The following is a 27,588-nucleotide window of genomic DNA, read 5'->3' as shown; positions in this document are numbered from 1 at the left end:
CGTGTCTGCTTTTATAGACTTCAAAGTTCACTGGTTTCAAGACAGGCTGTTTTAAAAGCCTCTGCAGATGAAGGCCTTCAAGGCAAGCAGAAGCAACAGGACTTCTGGTGCGTAAGGACTCCTTGAAACCACACAATACAGACAGATAATTTGTTGCTATGTTTTCCTCTCTTTACAGTTTCCCTTGACAAATATCGCTGTTCTTTGTCTAAACTTAAGGGTCTGTGTCTCCATCCCCCCTCAAGCATTCACCAGGTATATAGACTTACAGAACACAGACTGGACAATCTTTTGAACAAGAACAATGGTCATATTTTCCATCTTAGTTTAGGTAAAAGAAATCACAATGCCAAAACCACGCAGAAATAAGTAACGCAGTATGACAGAATCTTCCCCGTCACGTATTGCAGGAGGCCCACAATCTGTTGTCTCTCTTTGCAAAGTCCTTGAATTATAAGGATATATCACACAGAAACTACATGTCAGAGCTGGATACTGTAATTACAATAGACAATTACTGTTATCAGCCAGCATTGCTGGCATGTCTACCTGGGGGATTGGGAAATTAGGAAAACTGCAATAAAAAAAAAAAAAAACATACGGAAATTGTGCCAAAACATTGATAGAACAATGCCAGAAAAGCTCACCATTCTTTAAACACTCTTTATTAAGAGTATGGGGAAAAAAAATCTTTAGAAACTGAAGATGTCTTTTTACATTAATGTTCACACAAAAATTTCTTACATTAGAAGTTTTTACACGGACTCCAGATTGCTACTTCTTTTTAGCCAGACAAAGAGAGTCTTCTGTATCCACCTGAGCTTTTTTAGCTCACTGCAGCGAGGGGACGTGGGACGCTGGGTACAGACGCCATCTGAAACAAAAGCTAACAGTTAACAACAGTCCTGGTTGAAAGGGTCAGCCCAGCAGCCCCACCGCAGCTTGCTCTGCCCGGAGGGAGGAGGGCTCCAGTCTGCAAAGGAGCTCTGTCCTTCGGCTGCTGACTTCGCATGTTGTCGCACGAGCCTGGAGAGCATGGCTAGTGGTGCCCAGAAAGGGAAAACAGGGGCCAAAGTCACTCTGCAGCATTGTCCTGGGACATTACTTGGTTTGGGGACAGTCCTACTAGGCTCCTCTTAGCTTAGGCTTGAAGGGAGCGTGTAAAGGGAGGCAAGCAGCTGCCCCTAGGAAACCTCCATTGAGGCAACAGTTTTAAATCCTTCTCCTGTTGATCACACAAGGAATCATTTGCATGAGATGCTCGTGCATCAAGTCCCCGTGTGCACATCAAGTTATTCCCTAATTCAGCCACTCAAAGTAGATAGATTCATTCATATATTTTCAGACCAGAAAAGCCAATTTAGTCATAAGGACTCCCTGAGAGCTGCACTAAGCGACTCCAGCCGAGCTAGCGAGCATGTTTTAGGGAGTCACCCAACAGGTGGGAGCAGAACCTTAGAGCAGGGCTGGTGTCGAGGGGCTGCAGGGAGATGATAAATGGTAACCACAAGCCTGCCCAGAGCACTTCTCAGCAGAAGCAGGGCAACTGATGATAGGGCAGGGACTTTCAGCATGAACCAACACCCAGGGCTTGCTTTATCATGTGCTTGAATCACAAGCTGAGTGGGGCAAGCCCTGTAATCCCCCGAATTATGTGGGTACACTGCTCCTGCTCATCAATTAAGCAATAAACGTAGTGAGTTATAATGGAGGTACTAGTATTTGCATATCAAGATACCCAGCAAGCCAAAGGCAGAAGTGAAAAAGTCATTTAACACTTGATGCTCTGCCACAGAAGTCAGCAGGAGCTCCAGAACGTCCTCCGAGTCTGGGGAACATTCGTATAAACCCAGTAGGCACACTTCTCTGCTGGGGGGTTGCACAAAGGCTAGCGAAGCTGCCGGTGGGGCTTTCTCTCAGCCCAAAGCCTTTGGCAGGGGCTGAGACCGGCTGAACCTCACCACTGCCAGAGCTCCGAGCCGGCTCTGCCGTCTTCCAACGGCAGCACCTTGTCCCAAACCGCGCACAGCCGAACGCACCTCTTGCTTTCGGGCACTCCACCTCCTTCCTTTCCCAAAACTAACGGGGCCAGAAATAAGCCACGTTTCTCCATCCTCATTTTCCTAGTCTTCTTTCCATAGCTTACTTTTCCATGCTGCAGACCTTCTACCCCTTCATTTTACTCTCCTTCTCTCTCCTGCTTCCCTCCCTTTCCCCCGCCCCCTGCTTTCTCTCCCTCTGCACTTTGTGAACTGCTGCTGCAGTGCTGAAGTCCAAAGTTCAGTAACTTGCTAAGCACACAGATAAATATGAACCTTGGAGAATTTACATTGCTCCAATGTAAACAGATAGCCAAGGGTCCCTTTATCAGCACTGGCTCAGGACAGTCGTGGGGGGTCTGAAGTGGCTCAATTTTGTATTTTGTTTTTTTGGGGGGGGCGTAAAGGCGGGAGGCTGCGCTGTGCCCACTCTCCTGACAATCGGGCGTGTTACCTCAGGAACATGGTGTAGGGAAGCTGGAAGCAGGATAACCTGAAATTCAGATCAAAGAGCCACCAGCCTGAAGACCATGGTCTCGAAGCTGAGTCATCTTCAAGTGGAGCTGCTGGGAGCACTGCTGGAGTCGGGGCTAACCAAGGAGACCCTGATCAAGGCGCTGAGCGAAGTGGAACCCTATGTGCTCCAGAGTGAAAGTCAGCGCGCTATCAATGCCCTCCAGACAGAGAAAGGGGAACCCTGTCCCGACATCCCCAACCTCCCCAACGGAATGGGGGAGTCCAGGTTATCGGAAGATGAAACCTCTGATGATGGGGAGGAATTTACCCCTCCAATAATGAAGGAGCTGGAAAACTTGAGCCCTGAGGAGGCTGCTCACCAGAAGGCTGTGGTGGAAAGACTATTACAGTAAGGACAGATTTGCTGCTTCTCTTTGCTGCTTTCTTGCACTCTCCTTCTAAATCTCTTCCTTTCCCCTTCCGCTCAGTGTCCCTGGTATTCCCAGTTGATCTAGCTGCACAGAGACAGTCTTCATCCATGCCAGGGCTAGCAGCCTCCCAAAACACTCCCCAAATTCTTTATAAATGCTCAAACCTTCCCCTTCATCTCACTTCGAACGCATGAAGGGACCCATGGAGCCTGATGACATATTTGAAGTGCTTATATCATCAGGCTTCAGAATAGTCCCAGGCCTGTAAAACTTGCATCTCTCTGACCAAATGTTAGTTTTTAGGATTTAAATTTTTAATACAATCATCAGGAAATTAAAAAAAAAAAAAAAGAAAAAAAATCTGGTCCCTCTTAACCGGTGCTATATTTGCCTGCGGATGTACGGTAGGGTGAAGCTGTAATGTTTCCCTGCTATATTTAAGGAGATTAATATTGTTAATTTCACTGGGTTTTGCTATAGATTATTGCTCAAAGACAAACCAAGAGAACTCGTTCTTGTCGTTCTTGTGAGTGCAAAGTTCTCCTGACTTCAGTGGGGATTTTTCTTGTAGAAAGAGCACACACCAAATACATGCAGAGGTTAAAACCTGGGCAGAACGACTTCTGCTTCTACCATCCGCTGCCTGTCACAACTACAAAGTACCTATGCAGCAACAATTACAGGTTTTACTGCCACACGAATTGGTCTTTGCATAAAAGCATTTTTGAGATCAAAAGACAGGAAAAGTTCCCCGAACCAGTAAGCCTCATGACAGAGAAACATTCACAAGGATTCCCATTTGGGATTCTTGCTGGGATGCAATTCCCGTGGGCAACCTAAGAGGTTTGTCCAGGAAAGAATCGGGTCCATCCAACCTATCGCACCAGAACCAGATTCTTGCCCGTCTGTTTTGGGGGGTATTTTGAAAGGACACGCTGATAGAAGACAAAAAGGTGCAGCAACATCCTGCGCTTAAAATCTTCGCTAAAACTAAAACCCATCTAGAGAATTTCTCAGGTTTTCTGATCGCTCCCCTTCATGTGCAAAGGAAATGAACATAAAATGTAACAAGCAGCAAACATCAAATCCCACCACAAAAGGCCAGAGCTTGAAAACCAGCATGCCAAGAGTTAGCATTCACTGTAAATACTTTGGAGCAGAAAGCTCCCTGGCAGATCGGGAGTTGATGACTCTGCAGTACCCAACGGAGGAAAATTCACTGGATCAGCTCTTACCTGGGTGGGGAAAGCATTCCCAATAATTCAGTCTTCTTTCTGGCCCAGTACGTCTCTCTCATCTCTTCCCCACTTCCAGCTCTGTCACATCTTTTAGTCTCCTCTGTTCCCTTCACCTCTTTCCCATTCTTTTTACATATTTCCCTTCTCTCCTCACTTTTGTCTCTGCTGCTATTCCTCCCATTTTGTTGTCTTCTTGGCTAATTTTCTCTCTCCCTTCCACTTTTTCTTCCCCTCATCCTTGTCTCCTTCTCATCTTCCTGAGTCTGCGTACAGGTCTTGGGGTAGTTTGAGCCCAGTGGCACCGGGCGGGCCCTGGCTAGTTACTAATTATCCAATGGCTTTATTATTTCTCTTTTGTCTTATAAATTTATAGATGAAAAGACCCTGATAAGCTTTTTGATCATTAACTTCTGATGGTTTATCAGGTATCTCTCCACAAAGGAAGCCATGGAAGTTGAAGAAGAGTACCAGGCTTTGTCCCATTTTCTGTAACGAATGGGTGAGGCAGGACTGAGGTGCCATCCGCTGTGATCTAAGAACAGCCACACGGATGGAGGGAATTCCTTCCTGCCACCCTCACTTCAGCACGAATGCTGGTTTCTGATCCTCCCCGCCTTTCTAGGAGCTTGCTGCCAATCCTTCCTCTGCTCACTACCAGCCTCAGCACAACAGTCTCGCCTCTCGTGCAAACTGTGATACTAACGCTTTCCGATGAACAGTCTCACATCTCTCTCTAGACAGTCAGTCGAGCAGCATTCCCATTTAACAAATGGGAACCGAGGTACGGAGAGATTCTGTGACCCACCTAAAACCCTAGGATAGCACAGAGAGGACTGGGCAAGAACAAGGATCTCCTAAACCTCAATACTGGCTCTTAAATGCAAAGCTTTATTCTGAAACATCAGAGTTTTCTTTCATCAGTCCCCCGTATCACAGGGTAGAGCAATTCACTTCTGCTGTTGAGGACAGCATCAGGGGACCAGAAGCCTCAGTTTCAGCAAAAAATTACGAGTATGCTTATGGAGGCATAGAATAGATCAAAATTAGTCAAGGTAAAATGAAAATAGTAGGAAGTCTGTATTGACATGTTTCAAATTTCTGGGCAAAGATTAAAAAAAAAGCAACTGCATGTCCGAGAATCTATTCGAAGCATCGGAACCAGTATCAGGTATGATAATAGGTAAGCAGTTGTTACCTACTAATAAACTTTTTTTTTGTTGTTGTTTTTAAGAACAAACCTTTCCACTAATAGATGCCCCAAGGTAATGTCCTTAAAATAGTATTATAAGTATTGTAAGACAGGGCAGAACAGTCTCTTATAGAAACTACTCCCAGCAATAGATAAAAGGAAGGCAGGCAAGAATCTCCATGCCCAGGGATTCCCAGTAAAACTTCAATGCTTACAAAGCAATTTCAGCATCTACACAAGGATTTCAAACCCAGAAACCAGATGGAGGCACTTCTGCCTTTCGGCAGAAGCCTCTTTGGGCGTTATTAACAATTCCTGGTCTAATACTGTAGACCACATGTTAACAGAGAGATTGACCTGTGGGCAGCTATTAGTGATACAAGAAAGTCTTTGTGGTAACTGCAGCCATTGCTTATAAAGTAGAATCGGCAAACTGTCCATTGCTAGGCTTTCCAGGAAAAAAAAATGACAGCACCAAGAGACCAAGTATGTCCCCACAAGACCACTAAAGTTGAAATCACAGTCTGGAAATCACTAGTCAGAGCTGAGTAAAACAGGATGTATAGAAGATACACCCACATGACCGGGTGGACCTGTGGTCATTAATGAGGTTTTGTCCCTACAGAAAAGAAATGCTAAGGGCAGTTCAGACAAAGCTTTCTCTAGTGAGGAATTAACATCATTTCATTTTGTCCCTTAATCCGTCTCACTGATCTTCCATAGATTTACAGTTTGAATAAAAACATTCTTTCCATATCACTCCACACAGAAAACAAATTGCATCTACGATAAAGAATAAATAACTCAGTAGGGAGATAGAGCTGCGTGGAGTAATTCCCAGATATTCCCCAGAGTAGAAAGCAAGAGAGAGGCTACCTTGGGGGAAGGGACAGATCACACTACCACAGGTACAGCAAATGGAGAGAGGTATAGCAACAATTCACCTGTAGGGCAAGGGGTGAAATTCCATTAGGAAAGAGAGAAATTGAGATAAGCAACAGATTTCCCCTGTAGGCAGGGATAAAAGCATGTTTTCCATGAGGAAAAAAGAAAACAAAGATATAATAGTGATAAAGGTTCAGTCTTTTTCCCCTGTAAGCAGTGTCTTAGAATGGCTGTAGCTGGGGAATCTGGAGATGAAGCTGCCACACCCCTTTCATTTCCACATATAAACCAAGATGAGGCAAACCAGGCCAAGTTCAACAGAAAGGAACCCTGCCGGGATGGTCTTACCTTCCCTGCTCTCTGCCTAGCCCGGCTCCAGGCTGTGCACTGGCATCAGTGAGGGCTGTCTAGCAGGCTCCAGAGGAGAGGGCCAGAGGATGGTCCTGAGCACTTCACAGCTCTGAACCTCTGTTTACGCAAGGTCTGGTCCAAAGCAGCAATTCAGAACCCACCTCAGGGAAATGAAGGCTTCTCTTGCCTGAGAATCTAAAAGGAGGAAAGAAGGAAAGGAGAGACAGAAAGAATGAGGAAGAGGAGGGGAAAGAAAGGAACAAAGGAAAAAGAAAGAGAAAAGTCAGGAAGAGTGAAGGAGGGAGAAGGTCCCCTGAATGTAACATCTCCAACTCTCTGGAATGGGTTTTCTTTAATGCTAACAACTTGATATTTACTTTCCATTTAAATTTGAGATGTTGCTATAAATTATCAACCAGCCTCTTGTTCCCTTTGAGTTTATAACTAACTACCTGGGTTACTTATTGTTCAGGTAACAAAAGGGAGGTGAAAACGCCCTTAAAAAGTGACCTCAGAACTAAGAAAATGGGAAGCTGGCATGGAGGGAGGCCCCAGGCCCCTGTGGCGGAGATGAGCCAGGGCGAGGGGCTATGCTCAGATGGCAATAAGCAACTAATAGCAGGAGAGCAAGACTTAGGAAGAAGGAAGTAAAAACTGACAGTGTGAGAAGAATTTGGAGACAGAGATTAGACCTTGGAGAACAAGAACAAGAGAGGAACGGGGAGACAGCTTGCATCTGGGGAGAAAGGGAAGCTAAAAAGCAGAAAAACAGGCTTGGAGATAGAGGAGAGCTTGAGCAAGGCAGATCCATTTCCACAGTTCTGACTCACTGAAGCAATTGAGATTTTAGTGCAACTACAACCAGGAGAACTAGGTTTAGGGTGAAATCCTACCCTCTGACAGTCAATGACAGTCTTACCGCCAGTGAAAGAGCGGAAGTTTCAACTTACGATGTCTTAGTCAATGGTGAAGGCTCTGCAGGTGGAACTATGTATTTGGGCAATGGTTCGTGCGAGGGTTCAGCTGACCAACTCCCATCACTTCTTCCGTGATGTAGCCTTGGGCCTAAAGGAATTGCTGCATTGATATTACAGCCTGTGCTTTGACAATGTACGGAGTAGCTAGGATTTCATACAACTGCCCTAGGAAGTCATAGTGTACGAAGATTCCCCTGCACTGTTTTGCCTCACAAAGCTCCCTGCTTTGTCAGAAAAGAAAAGGACGACAGAAAAACCACAGGGCTTTAACCACTGTGAGAAGGGACTCAGACACGTCCTGCTTTATTCCTACCACAAAGAAGTGAGGATCTCGACAGGGGAGACAAAAGTGACTCATGATTGGGGTGCAGGAAGGAAATCAACATGTCACAGAGGTTTCCACCAGTGGCAACACAGTCCTTCCTCTTCCCACCCGAGCCAGAACTCAAATCTGAGAGAGCAGAAGTTCCAAGACCAAGCCTTTTCTCCTTTGTACAGGGACTTGTATAAGGAATTCAGGGTGCGGGTACTGGCTGACAATCACAAATATAAAGGGAGGAGATTGGTCCTTGGTTTGGACAGCAGAAGAAAAAAAAAAAACCACACCGAGGAAAGAAAAGCTTGCGTAAGTTCAGCCCAATTTGAGGCTTCTGAAAGACAACGATGACTAAGGGAAGAAGCTAGAAATTAGAAGCCTCTATAGGCAAGCATCCCATTGTAAAAGAGGAATAAACGTTCCTAGATTAAGAAAGCAGGTTCTTCAGAAAGCTGTAACTGACACTGCTTCTGTCACACTTTAACTGCAGCGGAGCTTGCTCCTTGGACTATCCAGGTGCTGGGAGAGCGGCTGCAGGGGAACCGAGATAAGGGTGTTTGTACTGAGCGAGCAGGTGCGGACTTTGTCCTCCTTATCATTCCGCAGCCTCCTGAGTCAACAAAGCAATGAGCAGTACGGTTGTCGCCTGCTGCTCAGACCTGCGTGTTCTTGTGACAGTTTCTGCACAACCCTGGGTACCTTTTTCCCCCCGCATTGCTCCTTTGATGCTGGTGTTGGATGTGACATTTCTACAGCATGCAAACCATTTCCACCAGACATTTCACATAGAAAACACAGAAGGATGCTCTTTGTTAAAACCGAACCAAAGGTTTTCCTGTAGAGAGGCTCCTGCGCTGTTTGGATCCAGACTGCCTGGTTTCACAGCTTTCTGTTGCTACTGTGATTTTCAGCTCTGGTGAAATCAATACACACAAAGAAGTCAGAGTCATGTTTTCTCTATTTTCCTTAGGAACCTTCATGGATATTCTGAGATCCTAAAAATCAGAGATTCACATTCATTATGAAATCCTGAACCAGATTAGCTTCTCAAGTTTGTGAGCAGGTCTCAAACAGGTCTGTTCCCTCAGCTGTTACCCCAAAGGAGGGTGGCAATAGGAGGAATTAGTGGTTTGCCTGTTGGTCTTTAGAAGCCTGAGTGGATCTAGATGTGAATCGATGTTTGAATAACACGTAGCAGATGTGCAAGAACATAATCCTGGACGGCTTGGTGTATACGTATGCATACGTAGCTGTCACATGACAGTATGATGAAAGCCTGTTTTCATGTCTTGAATCACTGCAAGGCAACCCAACCTGGACCAGAATCAGGGTATGAGCTGGGTTCAGCCTATTATCACAATGAATCTCTCTTGGAAATATAAGTAATAAGCTTTACATTCACATGACTTCCCAGCAGACAGGTCCATGCCTTGCTCACGTCACTGGTCAGTGCTTGCTATCATTTACAGATGACAATTGCCTTGACAGAACAGGCCAAAACCTTGTATCCAAACGAGCACAGACAGCAAAGATATGGCCATGTACTGGGAAATTCCCTTGATAACCAAAAAGTCTCCTTCTCAGGCAAGGTCAAAGCGCCTACAGAGAGCAGTTTAAAGAAAGCCAGTGCTACATCCTTTGCACTTCATTTCGAATACCATGAAGTTTTTCCCCTGAATGCAGAGTCAAAACTGAACAAGGTACCACACTGAGGAACAGCTTTCCCTTACGCAGCCAGTTAACACTCTGGCCTCACCAAACGCAATGGTGATGACTGACATGCAAGGTCCACCTCAGCAGGTACTAGTGTGCTTCCTTGGAACCCAGGTCTCCTGAGTGCAGGTGTTGGATCTCTCTCTCCTGAAAAGTCTGTTCTGCTCCTTCCAGAGAGGATCCCTGGCGAGTAGCAAAGATGGTGAAATCCTACCTCCAGCAGCACAACATCCCTCAGCGTGAGGTGGTGGACACTACGGGTCTGAACCAATCTCACCTCTCGCAACACCTCAACAAGGGCACTCCCATGAAGACCCAAAAAAGGGCAGCCCTCTACACCTGGTACGTCCGCAAGCAGCGAGAGGTGGCCCAGCGTAAGTATGGCAACAACTCTTCTCCTATCTCAATTTCATAAAGGCCTCTGCTCTCCCTTGCTAATCCTTACTCCCTATTTTTATCAAGGAAAAATGGAAGGAAAAGCCACTTTTAGCAGGAAGCTTAGAGAAGTCTAGGTCAGTATTCAGTGGTGAGGTGAACCAAACGGTTGGACTTGATGATCTTAAAGGTCTTTTCCAACCTAAACGATTCTATGATTCTAGGAAACAGTACATGGAAAAACACTCCCTCGTGAAGCAGCCTGCAGTCACCCATGTGGCTAAAGAGAAGCAAATTAAATACTCTCCATTTGCAATTAGAGTTCTACACCCATCCTCAGACTAAAGCAGCGTAGTGGACAGATGACAGAGACAGAATTTCTGCCTAAGAACTACACTTTTGCAATTTCAGCTAAAGCAACAGTTCCTCCAGCTGCAAAAAGCAGCAGGCTGCTGTACTAACCTCAAAAAACCACTGTGGGCTATCAGCTCACGCCCTCTAAGCCCCTTCATTACAGGCACCCACTGGGAACCCATCCCTGCAGCATGCACGTCTACGTTCATGAGCCTGTCTGGAATCTGTCTTACTTAATTTTGTATTGGTGGGTTGCAAGTAAAATGAGACATTTGGCCTTTGGATGGTTTTGGAAAGCAGGACTCCAGTCACGCTTACTCTAAACTCAGCTGCGTTTGCTTTCACTGCTCCAAGGTGGGAGCAGAGACGCAATGCATGCAAGACAAAGGACAGGTAAATAAGGTCTTGCTAGGAACACCTTATCAGTTTTAGCAGACTATAGAACTTTATTTCCACCCCATTTAGATTCAACCCTCCGTCTTGTACAAGATATTCTCCTAGGGTAAGCTGCATTGGGCCTGCTAGGCATCCGAATAGACAGAACTATTGGAAATCTTTCAGAAAGCAAATTCCCTTGCCCCTTTGTTCCTGCAGAATTCACACACGCTGGCCAGGGTATCCTGGCAGAGGAGCCCATGGGAGATGACCTGCCCACCAAGAAGGGAAGAAGAAATCGCTTTAAATGGGGTCCGGCCTCACAACAGATCCTGTTCCAAGCCTATGAGAGACAGAAAAACCCCAGCAAAGAAGAGAGAGAGGCACTGGTGGAAGAGTGCAACAGGTAAAGATGGGTGTCTGGCTTTGAGGAAGAGGGGCACAGCAGGGCCTCTGTGTTCTTGGGGTTTGCTAGCGCCCGTGAGAGGCAGACTAACGGTACAGCAGTGGATGTCACCACTGACACCAGCCACGTTTGAATGAAATGCCACAACTGAGCATTTACTGTCCGCAGAGGATCAGCAATGCCTCCTGTCTTGCTGTACCTGGCAGGATCCTTCCACACAGCGTGCCAGACCACAGCCACTTCGGGGCCGCGCGCTTACTCTGCCTCTCTGACTAAGCCCAGCTCAGCAAGGCTGTTCTTGTGCTTTCCCCCAACAGAGCAGAGTGCATTCAGAGAGGTGTTTCCCCATCTCAGGCCCAGGGACTGGGCTCGAACCTGGTGACAGAGGTCAGGGTTTACAACTGGTTTGCCAATCGCAGGAAGGAGGAGGCTTTCCGGCACAAGCTGGCCATGGACACCTTCAGTGGACCACAGCCCACCTCTGCTCCTCCTCTAACTCCTCACAACTCTTCCTCCCTCCAGCCACCATCTGCTCTCTCACCCAGCAAAGTTCACGGTAAGAAACACCTAGAGGGAGATCTGAAAGAGACACCAGTGAACCTACCCAAACTCAGTCACCAAAACTATCTCCCAAGTCCAGCCCTTTAGGGGGTGAATCTACAGATAGAAAAAACAGACTTGCTACAAGGGAAGAGCACTGGTGACAAAGAGATCGTGTCTCTGAGTGAGGAGAGTGGCTAGAATAGCAAGGGTGACAAAGTTCAGTAACAAAACTTTCGGCCAAATCGTCTCCCTTACTCTTTGACATCCTGCACTCCCTCATGGCTGGCAGGCAGCAATCCCCTTTCAAGGAGTCATCCATTGGCTGCCATCACAAGTCCGTTTATATCCTTTCACTCATGTGTGTGCCTCCTGCTCTTTCGAATACCTATCAGCACCATCAGACTCTGTGACTGAGTTTTCAGGCATCAGCAGAGGTCATTCTCCATCCAAACAGAGCAGAGCTTTTCCAGCTTCACAGGCCAGAGCTGGTAATTGCTCTCACTCTGGGAAGAGATGACCTCGCTGAGACTCTCTCCTCTCTACACCCACATCCAGAGGTGTGGTTTCTAGTGAACCCTGCTTGCTTCCCGCAGCACATACTGACGTACCTTAAAGTCAGTATTTGAGGAAGCAGTTGCGCCAAGTTACAGCGGAAAGCCAGGGCAGGGTGGCGAGAATGCCCGTGGCTCCCCTACTACCTTGAACGTCTAAAGGCAAGCGCCTGCAAAGAAAACTGAAGTTAGCACTTGCCAGAGTTTCTCAGTTTCTCATTTTTGACAACCAGTTTCCCTCCTGTTGTGATGCAGGAGTGAGGTACAACCAGCAGCCAGCCAGCGAGGCAGAGTCCTCCAGCAGCAACCACCATGGGAACAGCTCCATGGTGACCACCCAAACCATCCTGCATCAGGTTTCTCCCCCTGGACTGGAGCCCAGCCAGAACCTACTGAGCACAGACACCAAGCTGGTAAGTGATGTACACTTAAGTTCTGGTGACTGGAGGACGTCAGGTCCTTTGCCTGTGGTCACAATATGGACTACTCAGAAGTAGTTTTTCCTAGAATACTCTTAAAACCACCTTCTCATAGAGATATTACCTAGCCACTTTGCACTGACCATGTAACATGAGCAGTCCCGAGATACATGTGCCCTCTAGACAGCTGGCAAGGGTGGGTATGAGAACATGAAAGCAAGAAGTATAGCCATTTCCTTCCAATCAATCAAAACAGTCTATTCTGAAAAAAAACAGACCTCAAGGTATGACATAATTTCCTTCTTCCCAGGAAACCCTGTTCTCTCCTCCTTTCCCCAGTGAGGTTCTCATCATCTCACCTCCAACCCTCATGTGAACTCTACACATCTCAAGATAGTTGATCAGACACCAATGGGATTAACAGAACAGAGACCTGTACTTACATCTATCTTACCTGTAAAAATTCAGGCCAACAGCCTGTATGCAGCACCGAGACATTTACTGGGTATCTAGATTGTAGCAATCTGCCTTCTCAAAGCAAATTTCCTTTAGAGATTTGACTACACCTTTTCCCTCCTAATTAGCAGCGAAGCACTAGAGCTACATGACTGACCATTTTCAGTTTGCACATGTTCCCTTGCTTACAGGGAAACAGTTGGCAGAAGCTTGCATTAGTGCATACTGGCCCAAGGCAAAGTTAAGCTCCCAATAAACGAGTATGATTTAAATCTCGTCAGTCACTCACTTTGCTGGCTTTCTGGTCTCTTCCTGAAGAAAAAAAGTCTTTCATGAGGTGCTGAAAATCTTCTACATCTGTCTTCTAAAATTGATATCAAGGTGATTTGTCCCACTGTTTAACCTGTTGGTGCTTACTCGTACTAAAGATTCTTTACAGCTTTTTGTCTGAGGGGAGGAAAAAAAAAAAGTATCATATAAAGCATTGAACTTTCTCTATCAGCCAAATTATTAGAATGCTATTTTGCTGTTCCACAGTACTTTAACTACAGGTCTCCAAAGGGCCTTGCAAGCTCAAAACCCCATTAGAGCACAGACACAGGTTACGTGGTTCATTTTAGGGGCTGAGAAAACAGTCAAGTTACTAAATTTCTCAATGACTCAAGGACAGACTGAATCAGCAAGACACCCAAGCACAGAACAGTCCTGTTCTATCTAACAGGTACGTTTCCTAACAGCAGGGAACTGCCAGGTAACGTGGCGTGGCCTGAGGAACATACCATATGAGAAAAGGGTCTAAGGAAACTTTTCAGCAATTCCTTTACATTCTCAACCCAAAAACTCACTGGCCACTAAAAGACATTTGCTGGGAGAAAGGGAAATTAGAGGCATTTCTCAGAGGAAAAGGTGAACAAGAGGAACTCCTGGATTCTGCGCTGAACTCTGCAGCTAAAATTACTATGCAAAATTACCTGAGCCTCTTAATTTCTCTGAGCATCATCTTCTACCCTCAGCTGTAAAACAGAAGATAAACTTTCCCTGTAGAGAATGCAGTGGGACTAATTGCATTCTTGTTTGTTAAACCCTTATGATTTCTTAAACTTGAAAGAACTAACACAGCAAGGATTTACTCTTAGTATTTCAACAGCTGACCTTTGCTAGTTAATTGATGAGCACAGGGGAACTGCAGACAAGCAAATGTGAAGTCTTTCTAGATAGCAAGCGGCCAGAGCAGGCAGGCAGGAGGAGAAGGACGTTTATCACAGCTTTGGGACTCGCCATACTCAACCTGCTGCAGATGGCATTTTCCTGGCCCTCGTTTCACACAGGTCTCAGCTCCTGGAGGAACCCTCCCTCCTGTCAGCACCCTGACTGCCTTGCACAGCCTAGAGCAAAATCCACACGCACTGAGCCAGCAAACTCAGAACCTTATCATGGCATCGCTGCCGGGCGTAATGGCGATTGGAGCTGGTGAGACCTCATCCCTAGCACCAGCATTCACCAACACAGGCGCCTCCACCCTGGTGATAGGTGAGTACTGTTCTGTAATGGCTCTGCTTATCAGGATTCAGATAAAGAGCTACCTGTGATTGCTAGAATTACCCGCCCCGCTTTCAGAGACAAAAGTACTAAGTTGACAGTGATATGAACCTGGGGAAATGGTCACAAACGCTAAGGATTTTCAGCAGCACTACCTACAAGTGCCAGTGGAATTAAGGGACAGATGTTCCTTATTCGTGTTAGAATTACGTTACACACAAACCCACATCTTAAGAGCAAGGGACCTTTGCAATCTATTCCTATGCCAATGTTTTGGTTTGCTGCTCTGCATCTTCCCAAATATAAGTGTAATACTTCCTTAAAACTATGAAAATTGAAGCATGTTCATAGCGCTTGAAAGACAAAACATCCTGTTCTACTTCCTGCAAAGAGCAGCATATGCCTTTGGACTCCACAGCAGTAATTACTACATTTTTAGATTTTTCACTTTGACAGCTTTTCTGGACTTGTATGAGATTTCTTTTCATTCCAAGACTAGTCTACTGCCATAGTGCATCTCATTAGATAAAGGAAAATAAAACGTATACTCTCCTCTCATGCTTTTTTCCCAGGAAGAAAGAGGCCTTATTTTGTTCCATGGTGACAGCTGTGAACTAATTTCTATTTCCTCATTTATACCCAAGATTATGATACGGATTCTAATTTTGTGCCAACAAACAAACAACAAAAAATTGGAGATTTCCACACAGTGGAAGTCTCTCAGTGCTGGAGAGATTTGCTGATTTACAGGAACAGGGTCTGGACAGTCGTGGGAAACGGGCAGTAACGTGTGAAACCTTCTACCTCTTTCTCACTGGTCCAAATTCTATAATCTGGCAGCCCAAGCAAAATGAGCTTAAACTCCATTCCACGTGGCTGGACAGCTATAGCATAGTTCTCTCTGTTGCTAACAGCTTCTTAAAAAAAAGAATAAAATGAACTGGACACAAGATGATGCTCTGAGTTTACGTCTAAGCGAGGCCTCCCCAGTGGAGCTGAACCAGAAAGCGACCTGTACTGGTACACAAGGATGTACAGAGGAGCAAACACTGGAAGTCAGAGGTGGTTTTATGGTACCCGTCTGCATTGTGCATTTTGCACACTCCCACTTAGTTTTCACAGGCATGAAATCTATTCATAATCACAGATAACAAAGGGAACACCTGAAAAGCAGGATCCGAAATCACCCTGTGACGACAGGCCTGCCACGATGACTATTCCAGGCACCCCTGCTGCAGAGCAGCCACAGTCCTCCCATAGTGCGTGACACTGCTGTCATCAGTCCTTGTTTTTCAGGCCTGGCCTCAACCCAGCCCCAGAGCGTACCTGTAATAAACAGCATGGGGAGCAGCCTCACTACCCTGCAGCCCGTCCAGTTCTCCCAGCAACTGCACCCATCCTACCAGCAGCCCCTCATGCAGCAGGTCCAGAGCCACATCAACCAGAGCCCCTTCATGGCCACCATGGCCCAGATACAGAACCCTCACGGTAAGAACGTGAACTCATTTGCTCAAGCAAACCAAAAAATAAAGGCTCTGTTCTGGAGCATTTGCTGGGTCCTTGGGCTTGCAGCACTCTATTTTCCTCTTCTATTATTGTTGCTTTAATTATGAAATTATTTTTCTCCTGCATTCGTCTCCCTGTCCCTCCACTCCCACTGTTTCAGAACCAGACAGCAGGAACACATGCATGAGGAGAACAACTCAGCCAAACTAGTCTCATGCAAAGCTCCAGCATCCACATGACCTTGTTTTCTTTCATGCACAGCTCTCTACGGCCCCAAGTCTGAAGTGGCCCAATACACACATACAGGCCTCTTACCACAAACCATGGTGATAACAGATACAGCCAATCTCAGCGCCCTGACTAACCTGACACCAGCTAAACAGGTAACAGCCTTTAGCACGTGCCTTTGTTCCCCCACCTTAGAACTGCACCAGTCTGCAGGTAGCTCCTTGCTTGTCAAAGAGTTTTTGGGTGTGTGGTCTGTGCCATCCCAGCAGGATGACCTTTCTTATCTCCTCGCCTTGCTGGTACCAGCTGCAATACTGGAGGCATTAGAGCAAGCTCTTCACTGCATCATCAAGGAGGGTTTAATCTCCTTGGAAACAGCGCCTGCTCACTCTCCTCTCGTGCCTGCTAGAAGGGATGTAGAAACCAGGCGCTGTTAACTTTCTTTTCTCTAGGCATTCACATCTGACTCGGAGACTCACACAGAGTCTGGGATGCACACACCAGTGTCACAGGCGCCAACGATACATTTACAGAACCAAGACACAACCATCCAGCACCTTCAGCCAGGCCCTCGCCTCACCTCAAGCCCTGCTGGTAAGAGCAGCAGCCACTATTATTTTAAACCACGTATTGCCATTTCTCTTGCCAACACTGTAAAACCCAGACAGAAAATGGTAACTGGGGCTCACCATTCTCTAAGAGGGCTCTACCAGTGTCTTGGGGGGTTTGCAAAGCTGGTACGAGGAAAAGATTCAGAGCACAGCCTGTGCCAGCTGTGTAAGGCCAGACTGTGGAAATGGGACCCTTCTTCAGAATCTAGAGAGGAAAATAACCTTAAAAATATTGACAGAAATCAGTGTCCATGCATAGCCAATCCTGCAGGCAGCAGTTTTCAGGGCTGAAAAGCCCAAGACCCCCTCATGAAGACACTCCAGTTACACCTTCCCAGTTCTAAGAGGAGAACTAGGACATTAACAATCAAGTAGAATCCTCAAATCTGAACTCCCTGATGCCGTCAATGCTTTCAGGCTAGCTTTGTACTTGAGCTAGGTAGATAATAGCACACGAAAGAGAAAAAGGAGTTATGCCCCTATGCCAGGAGGCTTTAGTGATACTGGAAATGCAAGTGTGTGCACACATGATAAGGGGACTGCAGTGAGAATTTGTGCTTAACTTCTGCCTGTGCCTTTGACAGTGTCCTCCAGCAGCCTGGTGCTGTACCAAAGCTCTGACTCCGCCAACAGCCACAGTCAGCTGCTGCCATCCACTCACAATGTCATCGAGACCTTCATCTCCACGCAGATGGCATCCTCCACTCAGTAATCAAGACAGCTAGCTCAAGGGTGACTGCCATGACCAACCTGTCAGGTGCAACTCCAACTGTGTTTGCCATCACTGTCACCGCTGCCTTCCACGGGAAGGAAAGGCTGCTGCGCTCAGCCAGCCTCCATCCCCTACTGCTTCACACCCCTTACTCAGCTGCCTCCATTGGAGAAGGTGTCTCAGGCACACAACAGAAGCCACGGAAAGATGATGCTGGCACTGCTAAAATCCACTGCCCCCCAAACACCCAAGCAAACCCAAACCCCACGAGCCAGCCTAGAACGACCAGACGTCCTTTTGTGGCTGTCCAAGAAGGAATTCCATCAAGACAGGGATCTGAATGCAATATGGCAAAAATGCCAGGGAGTGGATGGGATGTTCATTCTGCTCAGCCTTCATCAAGTTGGGCCTGTACAAACCTGCCAACACCAGACTAAGCCATGCAGGAACGAGCAAAGCTGAGCTGCCAAAGAAGGGACACTATCTTTAAAACGCTCACCTCCTTTGCTATAAAGAAGCACCGACAGGAACTATGAGAAATAATAGTATCTTGGAGGCAAGGGTGAGAGAACCTGGTTCCTGACTGCAATGAAAAGCGCCAAGAAACAGATTCAGGAATGGCTTGGCACAAACCTGTCAGTATGGGATCACTGACTACAAGCTACAAATCCTTTAATTAACTACGAAAATACCAAACATTCTCAGTTAAAAATGACCTGCTCTAAAATCCTGCTATCCTAGTGGAAATGGCTTGGTTATTTTTGATATAGCTCTGCTTTGTTTTAAATGCAGAAATTAAAGTTTGACAGCAGCAAGGAGATTCCAGTTCTCTGCATTAACCACGTGGCTTCTCATCCCATGCATCTTGCTGAATGAGCTGGGGGATGGCATCCTCCACAGGTCCCTGACACCGCACCACACCTGGGAGGCTCCCATGCTCCACAAACAGCAGCGGTTCCTTCAGTTGTTCTCTATAAAGATGTCAGCCTGGATTCATTTTACAGAACACGGTTCATTCTTAGCTTCCCTGTAGGCTAGATTCTGTAGTTCTTGATATGCAAATAATTACCCTGGGGTCCAAGAGTCTTACTTGCACTAAGTGAAGGCTTTTAGCCCTAAGGATCTACTTATATAATTCCTCTTCTAATTATTCCTCTCTTCTCTATTTACTCTCAACCTTCGCATCACTGATACGTCACTAGCCAGCCATGAAAAAAGCCCTAATTAACATGTTTTTGTCATTGTGACTGTAACAGAGCTATTCTTTCACCTGTGAAATGGATGAAAATCCTTGAGATTAGAAAGTGCTCAAGATTCTTAAAAGGTTGAGCTATAACGAAGGGAGAATTAAAAAAGAAAAAGCCCAACAGTGATCTCTTCAGTTACCATATCTGGAAATTTCAAAATTGCAGATGTCCATTACAGTTTGTATTGATATGATCTTCCTCTAGATACTACCAACCATCAGAGATTAATTTCAGTAACTAGATTCTCTGAGGAATTTTATCCTAGAATTGTTTCCTAATCATCCCTGTGCCTCATTTGCAAATACACATAATTTCCAGTTAGCATAAAAATAATCATCATAAAACAAGTCAAAAGGTATTTTTTAGACCACTATGCATTTGAAACCCCAGGTGCTAGCTTCAGTATACTGAACTTTTTAACTGGCCATAAGAGACGTGACTTCTGCTGGCACATTCAGCTAGATTACAAGCCAATTTTCTACTTAGCCTTTCCATTTTTGGATGCCAACTGTGTTTTCTTGATTAAAAAACAGCAAGGATCTTACAGTAAGAAAGAAAACATCTTGGGTTTTCCCACACTCAAAGAGCAATAGTTCACTATTTCTGTTTCTCTAGTCTGGCTTTCTGGTCTCCTGAACAGGGCAAATGAGTTAGAGCTACTGAAACCCAAAAATCTTAAAAACAGAAGAAGAGTATTTATCCAATAACAAGTCATCTCCTGAAATACTGGAGCTGAAGTATAAACAGACTAAGAGCCATACTGAAAACTACCAAAACCCACTGTATTTCAGAGAGACAAAAGTCATCATCAACCAAAACAAGGACCGAAAGTTAGGCTTAAGTCCTTCCTGTAGCAATCTCAGAGCATTGATCACCAAGCACCTAAAGAGCCATCTTCAGCTCTGCTGGGGGAGCCATCTGAATACAGCAAGAAAGCCACTGTTGTACAAACCCTGCCAAATTCAATAAGACTAATAGCGCAGTAGATTTTAATAACAACAAACACCATAAAAAAAACTATACATGAAAAAAAATTCGAAGGACACAACTTGAACAGAACCACCTATTCATAACAACCCTGAAATAAGCTCACTGCACGCTCTGTTTATGTGCAGGGGCCCTGGAGAGGTGCAGATTACAGAGGGATTAGCAACATGGCAGGTTGCAACAACAGATTGGTATTTTTTTTTTCCTGTGATCATCTTAAGGGGGCCCTGATATCTGACAGGATGCTTTTGATAAGTGAGTCTCCCACAGGCTGGAGTTATTCTTAGTAGGCATCTAGGAGGAGGCAAAGAGAAAAAGGAGTTGATCACCTGTTGCCATGTAAACCAAATTCAATTCATCATAGACTTTCTCCAGGACACAAGGTTTGGTTTCATGATGTGAAGGAACAGACCAGGAGGGATGCAGCTATGATTATATCCCTCTGTCACGCAGGTCTGTGCACAGTATTCAATCCTTTTACGCTAGGTCTGCATAAGCAGCGGCATAGATAACTGCTGTGCTAGAACAACGTTCCCTTCCCCAAGGGATGCCAGCAACATAAGAAGTCACTTAATTAGACTCTCAGGCCACTGAGCTTTTGGAACAGAAGCTTTGCCAATTAATTTTCCCTCATCTGCAGCAAATCTTTTTGTTAGTTTTTTTTTTTTTCCCCAGCATCGTTCATCCATCATCATCACCTGCCGCTTGCAGAGCAAAATCTTCATTCTCTTTTTTTCTTCTTCTTTTTCTTCTTCACAACTCCTGGCAACACCGAGCTCTCTGTATGATTGCTGTCCTGTCTCTCACGTTGTGCATTTGCAGACACCAACCGTGGCAAATCTTTGCTGATCTGGTCACACTCTGCCGAGTCTATTATTTTCTCTTGAATATTGTTCTCTCTCCTGATTTTCTTTTTCTTCTTTTTTTTCTGGCTGTGCTCTACATAACCCTGACTCTGATCCCGGCTGGAATCCTGAGACAGTGCAGGAAAAGCACTTTGCTTCAGAATGTCTGTGGCTGACACAGCAGCCTCCTGGTATCTTTGCCACTCTTGGTCACTATCCATGTCACTGGAATGACAACAAAAGGAAAGGAAGTTATGTTACGCTTTTGCCTTGAATTCACCCAAAGCACAAACAGCAGAGTAATCTAAGATGAGAACACCTGATAAACTCCCAGCAGCTCTGGGACTCCAATACAAGTTAGCATTTAACCAGTTTGAAGGCTGAGGTGTTCTTTACACATACTAGGAAGGGAAAGAACATCTGCCACAAACATTTCCAGTTTCCTGGCACTAAGAAAAGAAACAAAAAAAATCTGCTCTAGTCAAATACAGGAGTCATAAATAGACACTTCTCAAGCTCTTCAGCTTCCTATTCCCTTGCGGGAGTCCCAGCTGCCTCTGAAATGTGGGATGCAATAGTACTTCAGGAGCGAAGCAGCTGACAGCACCTCACCTGGAGCTAGATGGCTGTCTCCTCCTTGCTGCAGGGCAAGGCTCCGATTTCCCAGAGTCTCCTGGGACAGAGGAAGAGAAGAGGCGAAAACCTAAAATATGGAAAAGGGAATTTTAGCCACAATATAAAACAGAGGTGAAAGCAATCAACAGCAACCTCCCTGGGAAGCCTCGCTGCTGTTACTGCATTGCTATAAAATTGCTGACAGCCATTATTTGGGACGGTCTGAGAGGAATTGGGGCACAGAGATCACAGCTTCAAAGTAACAGCCTTCACGGACGCTAACAGAAATTCTTCTGTTGCAAATGGTTATTAGTCAGTTGGGTGTGCAAGTGGGATCCATCCCACTTGTCATCATTTAACTAACAGTGTCGCAAACAGCCACAACGGCCGTGACTAGAGCTCACCATCATCCGCAGGGTCAGACTGTTGCACAGAGGTTTGTGAAGGTCCTGACGAGTCCTTCAGGACAGTGATGAAACTAAACAGAAAACCCCAGTCAGATCTTAATACAGGTTTACGCAAACTGAGCTAAAGTTGGGTATTTCTAGGAAACAAGACTATAGGGAAATGTTACATAGCTTCTAACTCTTTTCTTAGCGAAGCGCTCTCAGCTTTCAGAGCAGACCATGCCTGCTCTCCTCAGCAAAGCACGCCGCAAGAATGACTTAAAAGCAGTGTTTCTAAAGCCAGCTCTAAACACCAGGAATTCTAGTTCTCCAGGGCCATATTTACACAACAAATAGAGTGGCAGCCCTGTCAGAGGCATACTGCCAGCACAACCCTGACTCAGGTATTGGTTTAGGTTGCAAGCATAAATGAAAGATTCTCATGCTGGCCTTTAAATGATGAAAGCGCTAAGACGCCCAAATTTTACTTTTTCCTCCCCATAACCCATTCACGATAGAGGCAAATGCACAGGGAGTCTTAACCAGAAGGGCACAGCACATGGGGCAGGTTAGTTCACACAATATTGGAAGTTTGCATTACATACAGCAATGAAGGCGACAAAAGAGAAACAACTTCTCCCCTATATCCAGGTTGCACTCAGATCTTGAACTTCCCGGTTTTAGCACACAAAAGCATCCGTGTACTTGACCCATGGAACAAACTTCTTTAGTATTGCTTGCCAGTACCTGTCTAGCATTGCTCCCAGTTTCTTCGCAACATGGGCTCTGAACTCTGGTGTCGTCTGTAGCTCATTTCCATCCTCATCGTGACCGTTCACCTCACGCCTGTTTAAAATAAGAATAATGATAATCTCTTTCAATGCCAATAACGTCTGGTGCTCTCACCCAAACAGGAGATAAGGGACTGTAAAATCCCTACCCTCTAGTAATCAATTCATACTTGATGGGAGGACTGCTAAGAAAGATGGAAAACAGCTCAGTAGTAACAGTTCAGTTCCCAAGAGAGAGCTAAACATTATTTTGCCATCTCCGTCGCAGTTAGTTAGTAATTGGATAATTTTTCTCATTGAAATAGCCTACAAAAGCAAATAAACTGTGTCAGGACATCCCTTCTCTTGCATGTAGCTCCGGTGTATGTCGCCATAATTCATGCAAAACCTGTCCCAGGAGAGATAATTTTATTAAGTTGCCTGGTGGACAGCCTTCAAAACTGAGCCTACAGAAATGCTGCAAACTTAGGACACCATCACCACCACTGCAAGGCTCCTAATTCAGGTGTTGCTTTCCAGCTGACGAACGCTTGCCATTGCAATTGCAACGTTTTTTGAAGGAAAAGAATTTTTTCTTTAATATGTAACTGTACTAATTCCTTCATGGGACACTTGCAGAGTTGGGAGATTTCTGACACTTGGAACTAATGCTGTAACTGACAGCAGCGGTAAGTTTTCAACTTCTATATTCCCCCACTGCTAGAGGGATGAGAAATGTACTTAAAAAAGCTATTAGCTTTTTCAGATTTAAGCATCATTTCAGATTATGGTTGGACTAATTCCAAAACCAGGACAGGCCCTTCCAGTAGGAAGTATCACAGGCCATTAACTATAAGTAGCACAAATACAACATACATTCATTTTTTCTTCAGTGCAACAGAAGTCTGAAACCAGAAGCACAAATACCTTAGGCTAGGCTGAGCGGGCTGTAACTGGTCCTTTTTAAAGCCACCTGACAAAGGAAGAAGTAAAGGCAAGTTTAAAAGACCTGTGACCAGGACCTCTTTATTCTCCTTCTGCCACATGGGATTTTACAGCACAAAGAATCCCGCTGGACAGACAAGCCACGCCCACCCTCGGCGGAAAGCAGGGATGAGGGGAAAGGGAAACTTCCCGCCGGCCAGGCCGCAGCAGAGCCCCTGCCCGGGAAGGGCGCTGGCCCCGGCAGGAGGCCGCGCACGGCCCCGGCACAGCCCCCCGCGGCGAGGCCGGGCCGAGCACCCCTCCCTGCGCCCCGCCTGCCGCTGGCACCGCGGCAGGGAGGTGCCCCCGCCGCGCCACCGCTCCCCCGGGGCGGCCCCGGGGCAGGAGGAGCTGCGGAGGGGCCGGGCCCGGCCCAGACCGGGAGGGGAGGGGGGGGGGCAGGACACGCCGCCGCTGCGGCGGGCGAGCAGAGCCCAGCTGGCCGCCGACCCTCACCGCCGCGCGGCTCCGCCCGCACCGCCACCGCCGCCTGCGCGGCGCAGTCCCAGGCCGCCTCCCGGAACCGCGCCGCCGCCTCGCCGCTGCTGTCCGAGTCCGTCTCCGTCTCCAGGCCCGAGCCGCCACTGGGCGCCGCCATCTTGAAGGCGCCGCCGCCGCGGAGCACGCCGGGCGCTGTAGTCCAGCCGGGCGGCCGCGGAGCACGCTGGGGGCTGTAGTCCGCCAGCGCAGCCTCCGACAAGATGGCGGCCAGGCCCCCGCCCCAGAAACCAAGCACGCCTGGGAAGGAGCGTGTGAACGGCGGGAGCCGGGAGCGGCGGGGTGTGCTACGCGCAACTGCGAGACCCCGGGAGAAAGGAATATTCACGCTGGATACTTGGACCAGCCTCCAGAGGCGAGCGGGGCAGATGGTGCCGCCGGTGCCACCGGTGCTGAGGAACCCCCGAAGGGCAGCGAGGGGACGCGGGCGGCCCGACCGCTGCTTCCCGCTGCCCGTTCCTTGGGTTGGCGCTGCTGGGAAGAGCGGTGCCCCCCGGGTGGGAAACTGCGGACAGCAAACGCGGCTTGTTTTCGCGTCCATCGGTGGCTGAACAGCCGCCTTGCACGTGTGCCGTACAGGCAAACGCCTTCAGGTAACAGCTCACACAAAGTAAGAGTGAAAAACCCACCGACGCTACCAGAAAGCCCATTATCGCTTTTGTGTTTGTAGAGAAAGAGAGAATACTTGGCATTAAAGAATAAGGATGTGGAAAGAGTGAGCGACTGTAATAAAATTCTCAGCGCTTTACCACGCTTTGTGAGGTGATTTCACTGCTTCAGAAATACTGGCAGCACGCAGATGCGGTTTTTGGTGGCGAGTCAGACATTCTTGTGTCGTAGACGGCACAAACATCTTCCACCATGAAAGCACGAGATAGGATGGGATCCATCTGCTGTAGGAAGTTATCTTTCAAAGGCAGGTGAGAAAAGATACCAGGCACGCGAGATTCATAGAGAGATGTGAAATGTGCCAGGCAAAAAGCATCTAATTCCCCCAGCTCTGGCAGGGGAAAGAAAACGCGCGTCTCCTCTGCCTGTGCCTGTTGCAGCTGCTTTGTCCATAAACACGGAACGACGAGCTCCCAGGATAACAAACTGACCTCCAAAAAGGCATTACATCTTTAACTCAAAAACCTGAAGACTGCATGGGAGATGTTCTGTTTAGCGCTCTTAATCAGCTTGCCTTGGCGGCTCTTTCATCTTGGCCTAACGATCCTCTTCTGGCCATTTCCTTCCCGCCGGCTGAGAGGCACGGGGACTGCTGTAACAGATTGTGACCGCCTTTCAGCTCCATTATTTGCCTTCACGGATGTCAAGCGCCAGATGCTTCAAAGCATGTTTTACTCAAGCAGATCAGGCAACGCTTAGCGTGCTTGCAGGCCTACTCTTTGAAACACGGCAGTTTCCAGAGACAGGATGCCGAAAAAAACGAACACATGCACGAAACGTAGCAGAAATAGCGGTGTGCTCTCCCGCCTTTCTGGTGCGGCGTTGAAAACAGAGAAGCGAAATGAGCAGAAGCTCTTGGAAACGGCTCTTGCTGAACAAACGCCAAAGGCCACAGACAGATAGGAACTCTTCCGCATGGAAATTTCAAGGAAAGAAGAGTATTCCCAAATGTGATTTAATACTGAATTAAGATACCATTGGGTTGAAAATACAAGTAAAACAGGGAGAAGCTATGAGAAAAATACTGATAAGGCATTCAAGGACTTGGATTCCTGATACGCGTATGGTTTCCGCAATTAAGAGTTTCAGGAGGGAGTTTGTGTGCACCATAAACGTCAGCATTATGTGACTTAGATCATGAAACAGTGAATGAATCACAGTGATGTATTCTCATGCACACCACGAGAATGAACCGGCAACCAGGGCACCAGGTTTTTCTAACCCTAAGCAATTACTGGCTCCCAGCTACACTGAAGAACGACACACATATCGCCATTAGAATATACCGAAATGCAAATGATATTTCTATTCCCATTATGCACGTGATATACAACTCTTTGAAAGCTAACTTCTTAGCTGCAGTAAGGAAAGTATTCCCTTGCATCACTTATTATTGCCATTCAATGTAATTATTCTTTGCCAGTGGGAGTAAATCTGAATGTCCCGCATATATTCTCCAGCCGACCTACTGTTTCAAAGAAGTCTGTTCCCCTCCTATTAACCTTAGCTGAAAACAAGATTAAAATTTTCATTCTCTTCCTGTACACCACCCTTTCCATTCATCCAATCTTGTTCATTGCCTGTCTCTGGATCTTTTCCATGTGAAAAAGAAAACACTTGCTAGAAGTGGAACAGGGGTACTGTAAATAAGTCACTATAGAAATGCATAGTAGCATCATTCCATTCTTCTGAGACGTAAAACATAAATAAAATGTTAAAATTATCACTGGGCAGTGAAAATATTCCCTGGCTATGTCATCTACGGCAGTAACTGTATTGCTTTTCAGATTGCTTTAGTTATCCTATGATACCAAACCATAAAGACTGTTCTGAGCATTACTTATTCCCGTGATTATAACACCAAATATCAACCTTTTTTTACTTTTTATACTGAAATTCTTTTGACTCTAGATGTACATGGTGACTAGTCTAAGCTGGTCCAAATTTCAGCAGCTCATCCTTGTTTTAATCAGCATCTGGAGGATACCACTTACACCTCTGGGGCCTTGTTAACTTCTTATCAATCTGATCCTACACTGAGATGCTGAATTTTTGCTTGAATGCTGAAGCTGTGCCAAACCGTGCTGCTTCGCTGTCTTGTTGAAAGTGAGATAGCCTGCTTTGTTCGAGAAATGTTCACAGACAGCAGATACGCTGCTAGTGCGGGCAGGACAGCTTTACATGTGTCCTAATGCCTAAGCACTATCATTTTCAGATACTATCTTCATCTTCACCTCACGTACAAATTTTCCAGTGCGCTACATCAACGTGTATGGCAATTCCAGCTGGATGACTGCTTTGCCATGGGTTTTGCCGAGCCTATGGGCTACTGAAAGCAGTAGGAAGGCTCGGCACAGCTGTGGTTTTATGCTGCTGAACACTTCCCGGCCTGCACGTTCCAGCCTTCAGACGGGAGCTGCGTAGTCTCAGGCCACCTCCGTCAGCAGACAGGCCTCAGGCAATATCCGTCCTCTCTTTGCTAGGCCTCCTTGGCGCTGACCTCCCTCCACTTCTGACCTTAGCTATTCCCTCCTAAGACTTGCCTTTAGCGGGAGACCCTGGTTTAGGATTCACCCATTCTCCACTGCGTACAACAAGCAGCACTTTCGCACTGTTTTCTGCCTCAGCGTCCTCAGAGCAGGGACAAACCCTTCCGAGGTGCCCGCTCCATCACCCTTCTCAGCTCTGACCTCTCCTTCAGGCACCCGGTCCCCTCTTCTCCCTCCCTTCTGTCCCTCTCTCCATCTTTGCGGTTTCTCACAGCTGGGTAAATACCTTTATAATTTGAACATTTTGTCTCCCTCAAAGCTGCTGCCTTCCTTCCTTCCCTGCTCGGGCCGAACGTCTGCCGCCGCTGACGATAGGTAGTTTTCGCTCTTTTCAGAGGCAGGCGTTTGGTCAGGGCCCCCGCGACGCC

The 27,588-nt window shown here is 46.6% G+C and overlaps 3 protein-coding genes across 7 annotated transcripts in view; 1 reads left to right on the top strand and 2 right to left on the bottom strand.

Moving 5' to 3' along the window:
• The window catches only part of SPPL3 (signal peptide peptidase like 3), a 67,087-nt gene extending 66,289 nt beyond the window's left edge, over positions 1–798 (bottom strand). The window contains exon 1 of the mRNA XM_009463755.2: positions 745–798. The gene's annotated coding sequence lies outside the window, so the exon portion shown is untranslated. The remainder of the gene's footprint in view (positions 1–744) is intronic.
• Positions 648–27,585, bottom strand: CUNH12orf43 (chromosome unknown C12orf43 homolog). Of its 4 annotated transcripts, XR_015707259.1 has the most exons (11): positions 27,447–27,585; positions 23,961–25,263; positions 23,448–23,493; positions 22,498–22,596; positions 21,769–21,842; positions 21,362–21,452; positions 20,234–20,974; positions 13,364–13,521; positions 7,540–8,877; positions 6,587–6,784; positions 648–874 (listed from the first exon to the last, which is right to left on the bottom strand). XR_015707259.1 is itself a non-coding variant. In XM_087768873.1 (8 exons), the coding sequence occupies exons 2-7, from the start codon at positions 24,541–24,543 to the stop codon at positions 20,626–20,628; spliced, it is 1,242 nt and encodes a 413-aa protein (XP_087624999.1). In that variant the 5' UTR covers positions 24,544–25,263; positions 27,447–27,585; the 3' UTR covers positions 648–874; positions 20,603–20,625. The 4 variants fall into 4 exon arrangements, 3 of the variants coding, with proteins under 3 accessions (XP_087624999.1, XP_087624998.1, XP_087624996.1); XM_087768873.1 differs by lacking the exons at positions 6,587–6,784; positions 7,540–8,877; positions 13,364–13,521 and having other exon boundaries at positions 20,603–20,974; XM_087768872.1 differs by lacking the exons at positions 648–874; positions 7,540–8,877; positions 13,364–13,521 and having other exon boundaries at positions 6,646–6,784; positions 20,603–20,974.
• Positions 2,495–20,235, top strand: HNF1A (HNF1 homeobox A). Of its 2 annotated transcripts, XM_009463714.2 has the most exons (10): positions 2,495–2,904; positions 9,770–9,969; positions 10,919–11,105; positions 11,423–11,661; positions 12,455–12,612; positions 14,403–14,604; positions 15,910–16,101; positions 16,381–16,502; positions 16,800–16,941; positions 17,543–20,235. In XM_009463714.2, exons 1-10 carry the CDS (start codon positions 2,570–2,572, stop codon positions 17,668–17,670), a joined length of 1,905 nt encoding a protein of 634 aa, XP_009461989.1. In that variant the 5' UTR covers positions 2,495–2,569; the 3' UTR covers positions 17,671–20,235. The 2 variants fall into 2 exon arrangements, with proteins under 2 accessions (XP_009461989.1, XP_087624985.1); XM_087768859.1 differs by having other exon boundaries at positions 16,800–17,683.
• Positions 27,586–27,588: the final 3 nt, after the last annotated feature.

Source organism: Nipponia nippon, unplaced genomic scaffold (assembly GCF_047370975.1).
Source record: "Nipponia nippon isolate SJK-2023a ecotype South Korea unplaced genomic scaffold, ASM4737097v1 scaffold_30, whole genome shotgun sequence".
Taxonomy (NCBI): Eukaryota; Metazoa; Chordata; class Aves; order Pelecaniformes; family Threskiornithidae; genus Nipponia; species Nipponia nippon.
The sequence above is the reverse complement of the archived record's forward strand: the minus strand, read 5'-3'. Positions and strand labels throughout refer to the sequence as shown.